The sequence below is a fragment of the Aulonocara sp. 'chitande type north' Nkhata Bay genome, linkage group LG7, assembly GCF_057382095.1.
Source record: "Aulonocara sp. 'chitande type north' Nkhata Bay isolate Kocher_YH1m ecotype deep benthic linkage group LG7, A_spYH_male_GT1.1, whole genome shotgun sequence".
NCBI classification, from domain to species: domain Eukaryota; kingdom Metazoa; phylum Chordata; class Actinopteri; order Cichliformes; family Cichlidae; genus Aulonocara; species Aulonocara sp. 'chitande type north' Nkhata Bay.
In genome coordinates this window covers 44,214,030-44,232,497 of record NC_141350.1, presented here as the reverse complement: position 1 = coordinate 44,232,497, position 18,468 = coordinate 44,214,030, and the positions used below count along the sequence as shown (strand labels likewise).

The 18,468-nt window shown below is 42.8% G+C and overlaps 1 protein-coding gene across 1 annotated transcript; it reads left to right on the top strand.

Moving 5' to 3' along the window:
* The first annotated feature begins 229 nt into the window (after positions 1-229).
* LOC147325875 (TBC1 domain family member 10A-like) lies at positions 230-14,983 on the top strand. Its single transcript, XM_086300610.1, has 9 exons — positions 230-819; positions 6,872-6,971; positions 7,068-7,175; positions 8,092-8,198; positions 8,300-8,414; positions 8,614-8,679; positions 9,756-9,945; positions 11,978-12,132; positions 12,310-14,983. The coding sequence occupies exons 1-9, from the start codon at positions 638-640 to the stop codon at positions 12,712-12,714; spliced, it is 1,428 nt and encodes a 475-aa protein (XP_086156736.1). The 5' UTR covers positions 230-637; the 3' UTR covers positions 12,715-14,983.
* Positions 14,984-18,468: the final 3,485 nt, after the last annotated feature.

Here is an 18,468-nt window from a genome sequence, read left to right as displayed (position 1 = left end):
TTGCTGCTTCAGTGCAATGCAGTTATTACAATACAAGTTCTGTCTGAACTATTTGAAAGACAATGTCACCTCACTTGTAATTAAGATCAGATATAACGATTTAATGGAGCACTCTTATGCTGGTTGCAGAAAAATAACTTCCTGTGGTAATTGTCAGTGAAGTGAAATTGCTAACCGTACCTGCATGTGTGATTTCCAGCATTAGGTGGCAACAGGGAGTCACAAGATTCCATGGATGTTTTGTTTACTACGCTCTTCGGGGCAAGACAGCTTTTCTCTTCCTTGTAGCCAGCAGCTAACTCACATTCCTGCTGACAGCACAGAAACTAGGTGTGTGTCAGCTGACAGTTGTGTGATGCTAGCACAGTAACTTTGGGCGATTAGCAAACAGATACTTTGCTGCTAATTAAGCGGTCATCGAGGTGCGATTTAGAGTGTGAGTGGAGCGTTAATTATGTGGAGGAGAGGGGGATGTACATAAAAAAAAAAACTCAAGTGGCTGTTGTAGCGTTAGCGAGCTAGCAGCTATCTCAGTAGCAACCGTAGCTAGCAGGCGGCTCCCATGGACGGCATTAAAGTGGCAGCTTTTCTTCTGAAGACCCTGTAGGCGGCTTACGCTAAGATAAATGTTGGCTCAATGGCCAGAACGGAGCTGAGCAATGGACTTAATTTGCGAGACAACCCAGAGAAGCTGACAGAAAATGGAACGGGCTCCTCGCACGGATTAGACCCAGAGGTAAACGGCAATGTCGTCCCCGGAGAGACCCAGGTGGACAAGTACGGATTCACAGGAGGAGCCCAGCAATACGCTGGAGACTCGTAAGTGTCGTTTAACATAACTGATATTTTATTTAGCCCTCGAAATCAATGGAGTAATTCATAAAGGTTTCCTTGTCCCTTTTCTTCTTTGACTGAGATGGATAAACGCGAATAAAACTCAGTCTTCTCTGCGGCTCAGATGGCTTCTTTCCCCCACTGACGCTGTAATATTTATCAATAATGAGTTTGTTTATAGTCAAAAGAAGAAAAGTTAAGGTTGGATGGCTTCAAACTGTACACGGTAAACACATTGCTTTACAGTTTAACCCAACCCCACCTGGTTTAATGGTTCACTGCTTTTTATTGTTACTGTTGTTTGCCTCAAAGTGAACCAGAGTGCGCTGATGATCCCTTGACCTTATGACTTGTGCATCAGGGTGAAAGTTTTTTTCCTAACCCTAACCCTAACCCTTAAAAAAAGTGTATTTAATTATTCGTTGCAAAAGGATATTATACCATTGTAATCTTTTGAGATGCACCGTGATAAGACTGGATTTGGTTTCAGTGCATTGTTACATGCTCTTCAGCATCAGCACAGCTGCTGTATCATCTCTATTTCACACCACGGTGTAGAAACAGCAGAAATAAAGCCCGTATGTGCAATAGTGTACACTGCCCTGAGTTTGACGTCACTGTTTTGTAATGCATCACTGTCAGGAAAAAAATGGCCGCATTGTTAAAAAGGAGGGTTACGATTCAGTGGATTGGTCAGTTTGTTTCTGATGGAACTGGCTCTCCATTCATCCATCCCATCCATCCATCCATCTTCATCCGCTTTGTCCGGGGCCGGGTCGCGGGGGCAGCAGCCTAAGCAAAGAGGCCCAGACCTCCCTCTCCCCAGCCACCTCCTCCAGCTTATCCGGGGGAATACCAAGGCGTTCCCAGGCCAGCCGAGAGATATAATCTCTCCAGCGTGTCCTGGGTCTGCCCCGGGGCCTCCTCCCGGTGGGACATGCCTGGAACACCTCACCCAGGAGGCGCCCAGGGGGCATCCTTGTCAGATGCCCGAACCACCTCAGCTGGCTCCTTTCGATGTGGAGCAGCAGCTGCTCTACTCTGAGCCCCTCCCGGATGGCCGAACTTCTCACCCTATCTCTAAGGGAGAGGCCAGCCACCCTTCGGAGGAAGCTCATTTCTGCCGCTTGTATCCGCGATCTCGTTCTTTCGGTCACTACCCACAGCTCGTGGCCATAGGTGAGGGTAGGGACGTAGATCGACCGGTAAATTGAGAGCTTCGCTTTTACACTCAGCTCCCTCTTCACCACGACGGACCGGTGCAGCATCCGCATTACTGCAGCTGCAGCCCCAATCCGTCTGTCGATCTCCGGCTCCCTTCTCCCATCACTCGCGAACAAGACCCCGAGATACTTGAACTCCTCCACTTGGGGCAGGAACTCATCCCCGACCCGGAGTGGGCACTCCACCCTTTTCCGGCTGAGAACCATGGCCTCAGATTTGGAGGTGCTGATCCTCATTCCCGCTGCTTCACACTCGGCTGCGAACCGTTCCAGTGCGAGCTGGAGGCCCTCACCCGATGAAGCCAACAGAACCACATCATCTGCAAAAATCAGAGATGAGATTCTGAGGCCACCAAAGCGAAAGCCCTCCGCCACTTGGCTGCGCCTAGAAATCCTGTCCATAAAAATTATGAACAGAACCGGAGACAAAGGGCAGCCCTGGCGGAGCCCATCACCCACCGGGAACGAGTCCGACTTATTGCCGGCAATGCGAACCAAGCTCTTGCAACGGTTGTATAGGGATCGAATGGCCCGTAGCAATGGGCCAGACACCCCATATTCCCGCAACACCTCCCACAGGACACCCCGAGGGACATGGTCGAATGCCTTCTCCAAGTCCACAAAACACATGTAGACTGGTTGGGCAAACTCCCATGCACCCTCAAGTATCCTGGAGAGGATAAAGAGCTGGTCCAGTGTTCCGCGACCAGGATGAAAACCGCATTGTTCCTCCTGTATCCGAGGTTCGACTAACGGACGAACTCTCCTTTCCAGCACCCTGGCATAGACTTTCCCAGGGAGGCTGAGGAGTGTGATCCCCCTGTAGTTGGAACACACCCTCCGGTCCCCTTTCTTAAAGATGGGGACCACCACCCCGGTCTGCCAGTCCACAGGTACTGCCCCTGATCTCCACGCAACATTGCAGAGGCGTGTCAACCAGGACAGCCCTACAACGTCCAGAGCCTTCAGGAACTCGGGGCGGACCTCATCAACACCAGGGGCTCTGCCACCAAGGAGTTGTTTAACTGCCTCAGTGACCTTGCCCCCGGAAATTGGCGGGTCATTCCCCTCATCCCCAGACTCTGCTTCCTCCTCGGAAGACGTGTCAGTGGGATTAAGGAGGTCTTCGAAGTATTCCTTCCACCGCCTGACAATTTTCTCAGTCGACGTCAGCAGCGCTCCACCAGCACTATACACAGTGCAGGTAGAGCACCGCTTTCCCCTCCTGAGACGTCTGACGGTTTGCCAGAATCTCTTCGAGGCAGTCCGAAAGTCTTTTTCCATGGCCTCTCCGAACTCATCCCACACCCGAGTTTTTGCTTCAGCCACTGCCCGAGCCGCATTCCGCTTGGCCTGTCGATACCTGTCGGCTGCCTCCGGAGTCCCACAGGCTAACCAAGCCCGATAGGACTCCTTCTTCAGCCTAGTGGCTCCCTTCACCTCTGGTGTCCACCATTTGGTTCGGGGATTACCACCACGGCAGGCACCAAACACCTTGCGGCCGCAGCTCAATGCAGCAGCTTCGGCAATGGAGACGCTGAACATGGTCCATTCGGACTCAATGTCCCCAGTCTCCCTCGGAATGCTGTTGAAGCTCTGCCGGAGGTGTGCGTTGAAGATCTCGCGGACTGGGGCCTCTGCTCTCCATTAGGGCTGCCACAAACGATTATTTTGATAGTCGACTAGTCACCGATTATTTTTGCGATTAGTCGACTAATCAGATCATCATCCATTGGACGTAAAACTACAGCTTATTGCACCAGCAGCATCTGCTCTTATATAACTATCATTAGCTTACAGCTTTAAGCTTTTAAGGTGCTAACTAAAAATAAAGACAAGATGATAGTTTATTAAATTTTAATGAAATTTGCAGATTGTTTCGGTGAAGTTTAATAAACTCCTTGCTTTCTAAAATATAACAGGACACTGGAGTATATTCTGGAGCATCTCACACTTCTGATAATCAGCTGTCTGCTTGACGTTTATTCAGATGTGTAAAAACTATAACTTTAATCTCAGACAAACTGATTTACTCAGGAACAAATAAAATACTAAAAAAAAAGCCAAACAATAACATTTTAAGTTATCTAAGTGACTCATATATATTTAACCTGAGTAGCGAAAGACGGCGGTGGGTTTGAAAACGATTTGCGGGGAGTCCGGTGTTCTCACGGCGCTAGTGAGCCTAGCCCCCGGCTCGCTAACGAGCTAGTGGGTAACAGATGTCTCCGAAAACGTCGGAGCGCTTTTGAAAATATGTGGTGTCCTGATAAACTGAGCAGATATTTGAGGTTTACACAGCTACATTCTCGGCTGAAAATATGTTAAACGTTTATTTTGTGACCCAGAAAGAATAATAAGAGTAACATTAAAACTAACTAGCTGCCGCCATTGTTGGAAACTGCGCTGGGCCGCGCTATGAATTCTGGGACACAGCTGCTTCTTCTTCGGGGTTTAACGGTAGCTGACATCCTTGTACATGCAATACTGCCATCTTCTGTTTCAGTCCGTTATTACACTCTTAAATCCTACTACTTATTCCTGCGTCTTTTGTGATCTTACAAAGCTTCAAACGACGCGTCGACTATTAAATCAGTCGTCGACGATTTTGATAGTCGACGTAATCGTGACTAGTCGACAAATCGTGGCAGCCCTACTCTCCATTCATCCCAAGCTATTTGTGTTAGTCTGTATTCTGTGTTCCTACTTTTCTTGCTCAACAGCTCTCTGGCACCAAAATGAGAGAGACCGGATTCCTTCTTTGTTGTATTTTTCTCACTGGCATTAATATTCAGTAACTTGGCACTGTCACTTCACAGGAAGACATTTCTTGGTTCAAAGTTTCCATGTTCTGTCTGCAGCTGGGTGGGTTCACTCTACTCTGGCTTCCTCCCAGAGTCAAGACATGCCTGTTAGGTTAATTGGCCATAGGTGTATCACACATTTCATCCCATTATGGCTCTGGGAAATGACCCTGAGTTAGATAAGGGTCATTTCATGTGAACGGACCAAGTTCCTTCAGCCTAACCACCTTTCCATGGGGGAGCAGCGGGATCTTGGGTGATGATATCTATACTTCTTAGTAGAAGAACTCCCAGATTACTGTTGTTTTTCAATAAGTAAACTAACATATTGTGATGAAGATGGGTTTCTGTGGAGCCATTTTTAAACGGGTATACCTAGGGAGCTGCTTAAATTATGTCAATCACATTTTTTAGGCCAAATATCTGCTACTATGATTTAATGAATGTGGAATTTCAAAAATGTAGCTGAAGTTCAACATCAAATTCTTGCATTTGCTTGAAAATCTGATAGTACAGCCTGCACTAGTGTTTTAGAAACCCTGTAGACAGAACAGTTTTAAAGAGGGGGTTGAAATTTGTTACACAGATTCCCATATATGAGGTGTGCTCTATACCATCAATTTACCCAAATGACATGAATGGTATTAAAAATATTAAGGCTTGAAAATGGGGAAACAAATGTATTCTAGTGAACAATATTTGAGATATTCCAAAAGAAATGACATCAGACAGGAATTTCAATTGTGAATTGTTTGGTAATAACAAGTGGGAGTGGGAGAAAAGTTTCTTCCACTGCTAAATTTGCTCTCTATACCTTCACCATCCATCCCTGTGGAGCCAAAGGAGCCACATTTCCATCATCCACAGTTCAAAATCATTATATTTCTCTTATACTGGGACTTGGTGCAGCCCCTCAATTCAACCTCAAAAGAAGTCATGGTAGCTCCTCTCTTTTTAAGGACACACAGTTCTTTTAAGACAAGTTTCTTCTGATTGGTTGACCCTTGTAAACAGAAGGTAGGAATAGGAGGTAGCTTTTTTGTTTTTTTCCCTTTGTCACACTCACCTTTGTGTGGTCATCATACAGACCTAAGAGTAAAAAAAGGGTCTGAAAAAGTGTGTTTGGTGCAATATAAATCCTGACATTTTGGATCACAAGGATTGCTTGCACATATGCTGACCTTGTTAGCTGACATACAAATATCTACCTTTGTTACTGTACATGTTTGTGTATAATGCTGTAAGTCCCCTTTAATAAAGCCCTCCTCAAAAGCTAGCTTTCACTTCTGGGTCTGCACACCATCCTGGTTTGTCTATCTTCCTTGCTCTTAAAGCTAGTCTTGGACTTTGCCTTGAACATAGGCAAAGTTTGGCAGAAAGTTTGTTTGTTTGCTTTAATTAATTCATTTAATTTAATTTTCCTTATAAACCAAGTAATATGACTCATTTTTCAAATAAATGAAGAAAAACAGATTCAGCCAAGCAGGCTGACCTGTCAACAACAAAATGTTTAGTGTTTTTTACTGTTTTGAAGACACAATGCAGTCTGTCCTTATCTTGTTCTTTGGGGTTATTAGATAACATTGGTGTAAGTGGCATTGTTTGAGCTTGCTTTAATAACGGCACTGCAGTAAGTTGTAAAGTTAATCATATAAATAAATAGACCAGGTTTCTTTGGTTGTTTTTGTGTGTGTCAAATGTGACAGCTCAGGTCTTCAGCAGCTCTGCAGTGAGGTGAGAGATTAGTAAATGTTTTGAGTAGGAGGGTGTAGTAAGCTGAACAAAGGGAAAGTTCTCCCACAGCTTCCTGTTTTCCATCCACTTCTTTGCTGATTGCCAGTGTTTAACTGCTTAGCCTGAGGTTAGGTTTCCTACACGTACAAGGAAGAGATTCCTGCCCTCTATGATGACAGGATTACTGGACATGGCACAGAAGAGTGAAACCATTGTCAGTCAGGGCTGAGAATAATTTGTTTGCCTCTATCAGTTTAATTGTTTCCTCCTCCACAGTGCTGAAGAGGTCCCAACTGAGGTGTTGAGACAGCGGGAGGCAAAATGGTTGGAGATGCTCAACAGCTGGGACAAGTGGATGGCCAAAAGACACAAGAAGGTCCGCTTTATAAGCTGTAAATGACATCAGATGTATTAATTATGTCCAGTTGTTATATACAGCTTCTTCTTGAACTGTCCATGTGTTGTATAACAGGTGAAAGAGCGCTGTCAGAAGGGGATCCCTCCATCCCTGAGAGGCCGAGCTTGGCTCTACCTTTCTGGAGGCAAAGTGAAAAGGGAGCTAAACCAGGGCAAGTTCCAGGTCAGTCATAGGAAGTTGTTTAAAAAGTGGACTTTTTTTTTTAAAATTCTCAAATAAATAAAACATAATATGACAATATTAGATGACGTATTACAAAAAGACAATTACACATTAAACATAGGAAGAGACAAACAGAAATATTACAAAAAGAAGGTGATGAGATGTGTCGCACGTACCAATCATGGTAGGCAGTCTTAGCATGTGTTCAGAGTATATGCTAGGTATGATGAGAAGAACATAAGCTCTGTAACATAAGAATGGAGATGGGTTTTTCCACTTTGGATCAATTTTTCTTTAAATTCACCCTGAATTGTTTTCCTAGAGTAATTATATAGTTATCTATTTGGGGAAAAAAGTGCACTCTTTTCAGGCCTGGGACAAGATATATGATGCAAAATCATTTGTAAAATAAGTTAGGGAGTCTGTCTTCCTGTATTTGACAGAAAAAGTTTCAGCTGTACATTTTTTACCATATTTGTGACAATTTTAGATGTGAAACTGTCGTTAATGATCGACTAATCCTTAAAGCAAGAATGCAGTTAAAGGAAGAGTTTTAGTTTTAGCTCTGGCTAAAATATCTTTGGGTGGAACTGTGCAGGAAGAGTCCTGATACGTACACATCACTGACAGCATGCCAGGATATTGTCTATTGTTTCAGTTTTAACAATAGCACGCCAGTAAACATCCAAACACGGTACACACTTAAAGTTTTAGTTACAATATTTTTATCTGTGCTGTTGCACTTTGCATCGAAAAGCATTGTTAAGATCAGCAACCAAAACTACACTGCTATAGTTTAGCAAAGACTAAATTGCAAACAGATGTTGCTATTTGGAATAGAAGGCTTGTAGCTATACTTAGAATGTTTTACAAAACAACATAATGTTAAAAATGCCAACCAAATTGTGTTATTTAGAAACTGGACGAGGAGCAAGGAGATCCCAAATGGGTTGATATCATTGAGCGGGACCTTCATCGACAGTTCCCTTTCCATGAAATGTTTGCAGCGAGAGGAGGTCACGGGTATGCGTTTCCATTCCTCGCTTCCAGAATCCTTTTATGTGTCCCACTTTTCGCCTAATGAGGCCAAACGTTGTTTCTAAACCAGCTGTTTTGATGTATAGGCAGCAGGACCTGTTTCGTGTGCTGAAGGCTTACACTCTGTATCGGCCTGATGAGGGTTACTGCCAGGCTCAGGCTCCCGTCGCTGCTGTACTTCTGATGCATATGCCAGCTGAGGTGAATATTTAATACTTTTTCTAATCTAAAATACTGGATGCCATCTGTTCTAATCGAAAATGTTAATTTCTAAGTTTGTTTTTCAAATGTATATTTTTCTATCAACGGCATCATCATTTTACTTTATGTAAAAAGTACTTTTTTTATTACTTTAATTTGTGATTCCTCTAATTCTCTCTCCCTCTTTCTTTGGTCCTAGGATGCTTTCTGGGTTCTTGTTCAGATTTGTGAAAAATACCTTCCTGGATACTACAGTGCAGGGCTGGTATGTTGCTGTCAGTGTCACTGTTCCGCCTGTTATTCATCTACCTGTAATCTGTACACTCACCAGCCACTAAATATCTAATCACACGCTGTTCCTGTCACCCTAGAACAGGAAATTTCTTAGGTGGATATTTTCTTGGCATAATTTGTCCCTTAGACAAACTGGGCATGTTTAAATGCCACAGCATGTCAGAACATTGTTGCTGACCTTGTCTATGTCTGTGTACCCATGTTTGGTGGCCGCTTCCAGCAGAAGAAAGTGCCATGTCATAAAGCCCATGTCATCTTACACTGGGGTTTTTGTGTTATTTGAGTTCACTGTACTCAAATAGCTTCCACACTCAGCAGATCACAATCTAATAAGCACCCTTGGAATGTGGCTGTACCGGAGGTTCACATCATGGATGTGAAGCCGACAAACCTGTAGAAACTGTGCAGTGGTGTCATTTTAATATACACCAAAATCTCTGAAGAATGTTTCCACCACCTTTTTGATTTTGTGATGAAAAGATTTAATATGGGCTGAGACGAAAGGGGGCTAACCTGGTAATAACAAGGTGTCAGTGAAAGTTGTAACAAGTTAATACTAAATAAAGTGGTTGGTGAGTGTATATCTATGTACACAAAATGAACATGTGTTTTGTACCAACAAGTAAATAAATGAGTCATTTAAGGACTCCAAACACACCCCATAATGGGCAAAAATCATTTTGTTTTACAGTTTTGATATTTATGGATATTTTTCCCAGGAATTAAGGTGACTTTTACCCGTAGAAAAACAAATTCAGCTTCAAGATTTGAAGTCATTCAAAGTTTAGTTTGATATTTACAGCTTGTCTGTTGGCCTAATTTTCTAAAGCCAGAACTTCGCTTTTTCAGCTCGATGGTACGTGTGGCTGCTCTAGTGTTACAGCTCTTTAGGCCGTTGTCTCTGTCACTCATGCTGATATGCTAACAGCCTAATTACCTGAGGTGGTGACCAGGCTAGAAGGATAAGATAATCAGACAATCAGATTAAGCAAAGACAAAGCAGTCTGTTCTTTCTCTGCTGACTGTTTTTGCATGTTGTCTCCACAGGAGGCGATCCAGCTCGACGGGGAGATTCTGTACGCTCTGCTGCAGCAGGTTTCCTCTGTGGCCTACCGTCACTTAAAGAAGCAGAAGCTGGAGCCCACCCTGTGCATGACCGAGTGGTTCATGTGCATCTTCTCTCGCACTCTGCCGTGGGGCTCGGTGCTGCGCGTCTGGGACATGTTCCTGTGTGAAGGTGAAGTGCCCCACACTGATAGATTTTCTTCTTTTTTATAATTGCATTGCATTGAATTGCTACTCTTACAGAGATGATGGGATAGATACGATAGTGTATTCAAATGCTAGTAAACAGAAGTGTTTTACTTTAAGCTCACAGATGGAAGATTTGTTTGATGTGGCTTGTGGTTGATTTTTGTTTGACTGAGTGGAGAGTTCACAGTGCAGTAGTGGAAAATGCCACACTTGAGTTTGGGGGCACACCTAAGAAGAACTTCCTGTCTTTGCATTGAGTTAGTTGGTGCAGACAAATAAGAGAAGTGTTGAGATAGACAGGATGAAGTATTAGTGGCCTGGCTGAAAGTTGTGTGCTTTTTGGTTTTTCATTTAAACGTATCCCTCCGTTGCTTAAGTTATCAGTCTCTAGACAGCAATTAAATGAATACAAAATGGTAGCATTTAACGGTCCGCCAATACCCATCATATGACCATCATCCTCCTCTTTGATTTTACTTTAATGTCAGGAATCAGTAACAGTTTAAGGTAGATAACTGTAACAAAACCAAGTAGAAAGTACAAAACCTGAAGAGCTGGGTCTGATGGTTCCAGAGAGGGAGGCAGTTTTTCAGCCATTGAAAGGTCGGTGGTTCGATTCAGGCTTCTTCCAGTCTGCACATCAGTGCTCTTGGGCAAGATGCTGAACCCCCAAACCTTCCTTTATTTTTGTGCGTGAATCTAAGTGGGTTGATAAAACTAGAAAAGCACTATATAAATACATTTACCATTTACATGCACAGGACACTTTGCTAGGAACTCTTTTTTTAATGACTGGCTGTCTTAAATTGTTGTTGCACAAAGTCAACAGGGTGCTGATAACATGATAGCATCACAGACTCATGCACATCCATGATGGCAACCTCCCGTTCTACAACATACCTAAGGTGCTCTTGAGCTCTGGTGACTGTGTTTTGAGCACAGTGAACTCATTGTCATGTCATCTCATGATTGAGATGATTCTAGCTTTGTGACGTTGTGGTTATAAAGGGTTGGTCAGTAATAATACTCAGGTAGAGAGTGGTATTTAAATGATGGTCAGTTGGCACAAAGGGGCACTCTGCTTTGTTGTGCCAAACACAACTTGTTTTCCAAGAGGAGCACTATGGACTCTGTAGGCTCCTCTTGTTAATCTTTTTATTTTGTTGTTTATCTTATTTATATTATTATCACCTGAAAGACAAAACAAAGGGAGGTACACAAAAATTTTTTTTTGCTGTGTGTGAGGGAGAGCAAGAGAGTGAGAATCTGCAGCAGAAGTCAAGACTAACCAGATTAAGCAACATTTTTCAAATCTTTAGATGTCTACTTGTTGTGAAGCCTTATAAATTGTAGCCTCAGTTTCCTGTTCTTAGCTGACAGGAGCGGCTCCTGCTGTGGTTTTCTGCCACTCTGCTTTAAGGTTTATTGTGTTGTGCATTCAGAGATGCTTTTCTGCATACCTTGCATACCTGACCATTTTCTGTCAACCTTTGAGATGATTGTTCAGAAAAATCGCACCCATTTGTGAAATACTCACATCAGCCCATCTGCCACATTCAAAGTCACTGAAGTCACCTTTTCTTCTGAGTTTAACTTAAAGCATGTCATCTTAGCCATGTCTACAGGCCTAATTGCATTTATGTGCCGTGTAATTGGTTGTTTATGTGTTTGTGTTAATGAACAGTTTAACAGATGTGTCTAATGAAGTGGCTGGCAAGTGTATATGCGCTGATGGAGGGTTTCTCTGGTACTAATCGGGGTAAAACGGAGATAAAGAGTGATCAGTGAGCTGTGATCAGAATATCCAAGTAACAACCCACAGACTAAAAACATGAAGCCTCCCTGTTGTTTTATTTTGAAATAATACAAATGTGTTACCGCACTGAATCATTGTGTCACCCAACCCAACTCAAAGTACTTCTCATGGTTATTATGGAGAAATGAATTACTAATATAAAATGTGAAAGTTAGTTGATCTGGCCTCATGTTGTCTTGTGTGACGTGTATGTTCTCAGGAGTGAAGATCCTCTTCAAAGTGGGCCTGGTCCTCCTCAAATGCACGTTGGGATCCCAGCAGAAACTGAAGGACTGCCAAAGTCTCTATGAGACAATGGAGCTGCTCCGAGCAATAAATCCAGAGTACATGCAAGAAAGTTTCCTGGTGCATGAGGTACACCTACACAGACCATTAAGTCTTTGCAATCCATTTTCTTATTTTGACCCTGCAAACCCTTCTGAGACTTTAACTGCTGAGATTGTGAAAACACCAATAATGGAAATGCTTTAACTAAAAGCTCAGACATTAAATCACGTGTGGCTCACACTCCTGTATTTATGTGTGTTTCAGATTATCGAGTTAACGATATCCGAGACAAAGATTGAGAAGGAGCACAATGCTCAGCTCCGGCGCTGGAAGGAGAGTCACGGAGATCTGCACTGTAAATCCCCTCCCAGGATGCACGGGGCTAAAGCCATCATGACCTCTGAGCCACACAGCAAACAACACCTGAAACAAAGACCTGCCATCACCGTGGAGTCTCCCTTGGCACCCAAGACGGATGTGAATGAAGAAAATGCAGCCACAAGAAGTAGAAAGACTAAGGATGAAGATGAGATGAAGACAGCATTCCCTTCACAGGAGCTGATTAATCCTTACGCTCCTTCCTCTGACCCCTCACCTCTCTTCGAACATATAACCCTAAAAGGGTCCAAAGAGAGTCTGAGCAGTGTAGAGCAAGACACCTACCTGTAGCAGGAGAAGATTTATCACAGTTTACAAACAGCAGTAAGTCCATACAGGCCTAACCAAGCAGTGACATGACGACACCTTTCAGTGTGTCTGGGGCAAAAATAAAACTGAGATGTTTGTGAATTTTTACATAAGTTTGTAAAACTGAACGCCAGCTAAGCAGCTAGGCTAAGCAGCTGCTGAAGTCATTTCACTCACACAGGTTGCTATGCTTTTTAACTACATCCTACAGCCACATTTGTAAAGTGGAACTCAGAGGTGTCATTTCCAGGGACCAGCAGCAGATGACGACAATGTGTGACGCCGATAAATTAGGTTTTATTCCTGCAGGCAGGCGTTTGAACTTGGGGCTATTTTGCCCATCTCCATTGGGCTTTAACAACAAAAAAAGATGAACCTCATAATCACTCATGTAAACACATAAATGTCTAGTTCTGATTCCCCCAAGTTTAATTCAAACTCTAAAAGATAAACAATGAAGAAGAAAAAAGAATTAGTGAGTGCATGATCAAATTCGCCTGCTTTCACCTCTAATGCCACCAGTATGCTTGAGCCACTACTGGAGTTCTGTGAGTGTAATCACAATGCAACGTTAAAGTACTAAATAATTAGAAATAGCCCACTGGAGAATAGTCACATGTGGCAAAAGATTTTAATGACACCCGTCGGTAATGTTGACAGGGTCACTAATGCTTATTACGCTGTGCGCCTTCTTGAAAAGAGAAGAACGTATTCTTTATATATAAAGTATATGTTCTCTTATTTATCACAGAGTTGGGAAGTTCCATAAGTAGAAAATTATAAAGCTCAAATAGGTTTTGTTGCTCCATACATTTGCATACAGAATTGCTTCAGAGCAGCTCTCTTGATGGTAAAGGCTGCTGATCTCTCCCTTTTGGAGAAAAAAAGCTTGTAGCTAACTGTTAACACCTCCTGCTAGTTACCTCTTAAAAGCAGCACTCTGATTATCTCCCATCTTTTAAAACATTGAGTCTTAATTATTGAGTTTTTTGCCAGGAGCTCTTTGCTTTTTTCCCCAGACTTCCTTTTTGCCTACAGTCACTAGGTTGCCATCGGATAGATTTGTATCGTTAGTCTCAGTTATTCGCACTAAATCGCAGACGCACAGTTTTTACGCGTGCACTCTGCAGAGTCTGTGGTGCTGCCTCAGTGAGTCAGTCTCTGCTGTCACTGAACACTAGAGGGCGTCCTGAGATTATCTCTCAGCCTCCGTCAGTGAGCAGCAGCCTTTGTCTTACAGGGGAAAAAGGAGAGGAAAAAACCGACGCAAGCCGTTTGACACTCAAATGAAGGACGATAGTTCAGGGACATTTTGTGCCACTAAGCCAAAGATTTGTAAAGTTTATTTTTTAAGATGTATTCGTGGAAGTAATTCAGTTGTGTCTGACAGTATTGTCAGTTTGGGAGTGCGTGGAGTTTTTATTTATGTTGTAAATGAAACAGTATAAGCTGTTTTTGTACAATTACACTTTAAAGGTTTCATCTGCTTTAAATTTGTATAATTATTACAATAAAAGAAAAGGAGCGCACTAGAGGGTTGTTCTCTGCGGCTAAAGCCGATGGAGCTGTAAACCTTTGACGGTGACGTGTAAATACTTGTATAAAACCGAGATGCTGCAAGTGAAGAAAAATTCGAAATGAACTGGAAAAACAGGCAACGTTTAACATTACCAGCAAAAGATGTGGCTTTATTTGGAGTTACCACCATACCTTAGGAGATTATTTTCAGTCGATTTCTATAATGGAAAATGGTTGTGGGTATGTGTTGACTTTTAAACACTCAAATGTTGTAAAGCATATGCTACGGGTTCATTTTAAAAAATTTGTTCTGAGGCACTGTTTACTTGTGATGCCCTGTGGAGCTTTTTAAAGTCACATTGGAGATTTTAAAACTTTGATTTTTGTGGGGTTTTTTGTTTTTGTTTTGTTTTTTAACCAATACTTCAACGGTTTCTGCAAAAAGCTGTCCTGAAGAGTTAATTTTGGTCCAGGGAAGGAATTTGAATAAGTTAACCGGTCGTTTTAAAGAGTAAGAACGTTTAGTTTGCTTTCCATCCACTGGAAAATGCACACTCCACTAAGTTGATAAGATGCTGCTTATTATTAATCGTTGCAACAGTTATATTTTGAAACAACAGAGCATTTATTTTGATAGGGGCATGTAGATTTCTGATATTTTTCCTCATTTGATTTAAAATGTGTATTTTTTTTCCACCAAATTCCATTTAAATCAATAAAACTTGAACATGTATTTCCTGGGTTTTTTGTTTTATGATAACTTTCTCTTACGTCTGCATTTACTGTCAAACACAAGGGGATAAAGTGCCACACAGACGGGACCAAAGTTACGAGCAGTATTTGAATGCCTCCTGTGTTATCGTTCAACGCCCTCACACCCACCCGTCCGCCCGCCCGCCCGCCCTCACCCACGCAGCAGCACACTTCCTTGGACACCTGTTTCTCCGGCTCTTTCAGCTCTTGGAGGAATTTGCATGTCAAATAGGGCGAATTCCCACACCACCATCCAAAGTGCCTCACACAGCCATTTGCCTTTGGTCTCTGAATGGAGTCTTCTGCGTGCACACAGGCCTTCTTTTTCTTCTTCTCATTCCCTCAGTAAGATTCAGCTGCAGTCCAAGAACATGACAGCCAAGAATCTCTCCTGCTACATTTTAATTTACTAAACTGGTGAGAAGCCAAAACTGCATTAAAAAGTAAAAGATGGTTGTATGGTCTCAGTTTTTCTTATTTTCTGTCATTTGATAGTACACTTCTTGAATTAGAGGCGATACTAGGATTTAATTTGGCACGCCCAGCTTCCTCATGTCACATTCTGCACAGGAAGCCTTCACAGTGGCTTCTTTTATTTATGTGAAGGATTTTGTGCGTGTTTTTGTCAAGGGGATGCCTGTCATTAGAGCATTTTTGTGTATGTCTCCGCTAGCTGTAACAATGCAGGCTGAACTGCCTATTTCCAATCCAGCGACACCCTTCACCTCAATCTAACCCCACCCTGCCCCCCAGCCGTCCACCTGTGGACCTTCTCCCTCTGCTAGTGCTCAGTGACACTGGTTAGACCTGATCGTAGACCAGAGAGGGTGTAATGGGAGACTTTGTGTTTATGGCTAATCTGCAGAGGAGGAGATGTGACCCAGACGTGATCCCATAACCACGCTCTGTAAAGTGCAGATGAGAATTTTGAGCTTTAGCAGTGTAATCGCCTGTTGCTGGGCCTCGGTTGCATGCAAGGACATCACTATACTTTGTTTAGCTTTTAAAATGTTTCACCCCTACTCCTGAGTGCTTTAAAAGTAGAGTGACCTGAACAAGTCTTTTAATAACAGTGAAATCATCTTCAGAAAATAAGTGCTCTAAATTGGAAATGCTATTTCTCCCAGTGGTGAAGCTTTTTGCAGGCTAATAGCGGTGTGTGTGCGCACACTGAGAAGAAAAGATGATCCGGGAAAGTGAAACAATCATGTATTTTGTTACACTGGAAGCAACAACAATCACCTTCTATCCACAGTGTTCTTGCACAGTTTTCTTGGCTACTGCATTTTGCACCATGCCCCTGCTAAAGGTCCCCAGTGTATATGAAGCACAATGTCCTGGTTTAAATAGTGCCCATAATTCAGACGTGTTCAATTTAATTTCTATCACAACATTTAATTTAAGTCAACCCATGAAGATACCCAACCCAATACAGAGAGCATAGATGCTGATGAGCTGGACACCAGAAATTGTTCTGATATTTTGAAACTTAATCTCGCTAACATTTGCAACTTTATAAATACAGGGCCAGCGCTTTCTTATGCACTTTTATGTTATGTGGCTCATTTTATATGTTAAAATATGTACAAAAACCAGTATAACAACATTTCTTCAAAAGGGAGCATCCCAGAGGTGGATAAGGATGAAATCCACAATATTTACTCACAGTCATTTAACCATTTTCCTTTCAGCAGATTCACATCAACAGCATGCACATACAATATGTGTATGTAAGCAGATATCTCTCATGTGATGTCTGTTTATACACTGTAGCTGTTTATGGGGGGGTGAGCAGAGTGAGGTGGATGATCTCACGATGCCATATGTGTGAAGCGTCTGGGAGATTATAGTCTGCCTTCGTGAGCTCTAAAGCTCTTGTAAAGCTTTTTGGTAACAAGGACTGAGGGTCTGAAGCTTTATCCCCACCTGCCACCCCCCATCCCTGCCCAATGGGCAAATTAGAAGGGGTGACTTTAAAAAAACAAACAAAAATGAAATGCAGCCTTAAGTAAACTGAACATTTGTGGAACGTTCTGAAAAAAACCTGCTTTACAGTGGCTAACTATGATAGAGCAATTGCTTAAATGAAATTCCTGCAACAGAGAAAGCTTGCAGGATTTAAAACACTCAGCAGAGTCTGCTGGTGTGGCCTTCAAAGCACAACTGTCAAGTCTTGAACTTTGAGCACCAACAGGAGTTTCTGAGAGGCCTGCTGTACTTATAAGGGGATCAGTAGCTTACTGATATGTGCAGGAACCCATCTTAAATTTCACAGAAGGCGAGTGTCCCAAAGCCAGCACCAAAGTGATAACAGAAAGTCACTCTTTGGACTAACTGTAGAAACGACATCGCATCTTGGCTTAAAAAAAAGAAAAAAAGTTAAGTGTGTTACAGCTGTCAATACCCAATGAGATAAAACAGAGTGTGATGTGTTCAAGCTGTTGGAAGGATGGTTTACCAAAGTGAAAATACCAGGATGTGGGGGGAAATATGTAGTTTCTGCAAGTCGATGATTCATAAGTCAATGGACTCGTGTGCTCTTGAAGTCAGACAAATTATTATTTGTTTAATTATTCCTGATTACATTTGGGATGAGGTTATGATATCACTACACTGAAATATGTGAGATCCCTGCAACAGTTTGCAAAGTTGCGCGTGCACACACACACACACACACACACACACAACTGAGTATCATCAGCATAGCAATGACAATAAACACTGCCCAGCTGGTTGATAAAAATCCCTGAAGGGAACATGTGAGGACAAGATACAACAAGAGTGTATCTCTGAGAACTGTGCATAGTGGGCATTTTAGCAGGTAGGTCATCTCATCTGGACTCTTATCCAGGCAGATACTGGTTATCTGCCGCTCGATGTTCTCTCGCCTCTCCAGCTCCATGATGACTGGCACCACCCACAAGGTCCTGGTAGAATTCCTCAGCAGGGTAGTGGTATTATTATTTATCTTCATCTCTCAGGGCAAACTCTTCTGGGGCTTTCACCTCGCCGTACGTCATCTCCTCACACACGCTTGCGTCAATCTCATTAAGAGCCTTCCACTGCTCTTGTGGGTCCATTATGATTTGCTGATATGATTTTTCTGAAGTCTGCATTTGCGTGCAAAACCAAATTATTGCTGGACAGTGCCAGACAAAACAGCTGCTCTTGTAAAACTAATCCAACCCAGTACTCCTTTAGGAAGGCTGACTTTTTATGGGAGAAACATGCATTTAGGAAATTATCCATCTTAGTTGTCTGAGACCTTGTGGACATTCCAGTTGGTAACCCCTCTGTATTTGGGGGGCTTTGATGAGAAGTTTCAAGTAGCAGAGCAGCACGTGTGGGACAGGAAGAGGAGTGGAAGGTGTCAGGGGGGCAGACAGATGCTCATTGAATGGACAGTGAACAGGAAGTGTGTGTGTTCCCTTTATCACTCTCCCTCAGGATAACAGTAGTTGGGAA

Coding starts and splice junctions, on each gene's coding strand:
- LOC147325875 (XM_086300610.1), top strand. CDS start 638: ATGGCCAGAACGGAGCTGAGCAATGGACTTAATTTGCGAGACAACCCA. Junction 6,972..7,067: donor TGGCCAAAAGACACAAGAAG/GTCCGCTTTATA, acceptor GTTGTATAACAG/GTGAAAGAGCGCTGTCAGAA. Junction 9,946..11,977: donor GGACATGTTCCTGTGTGAAG/GTGAAGTGCCCC, acceptor GTATGTTCTCAG/GAGTGAAGATCCTCTTCAAA.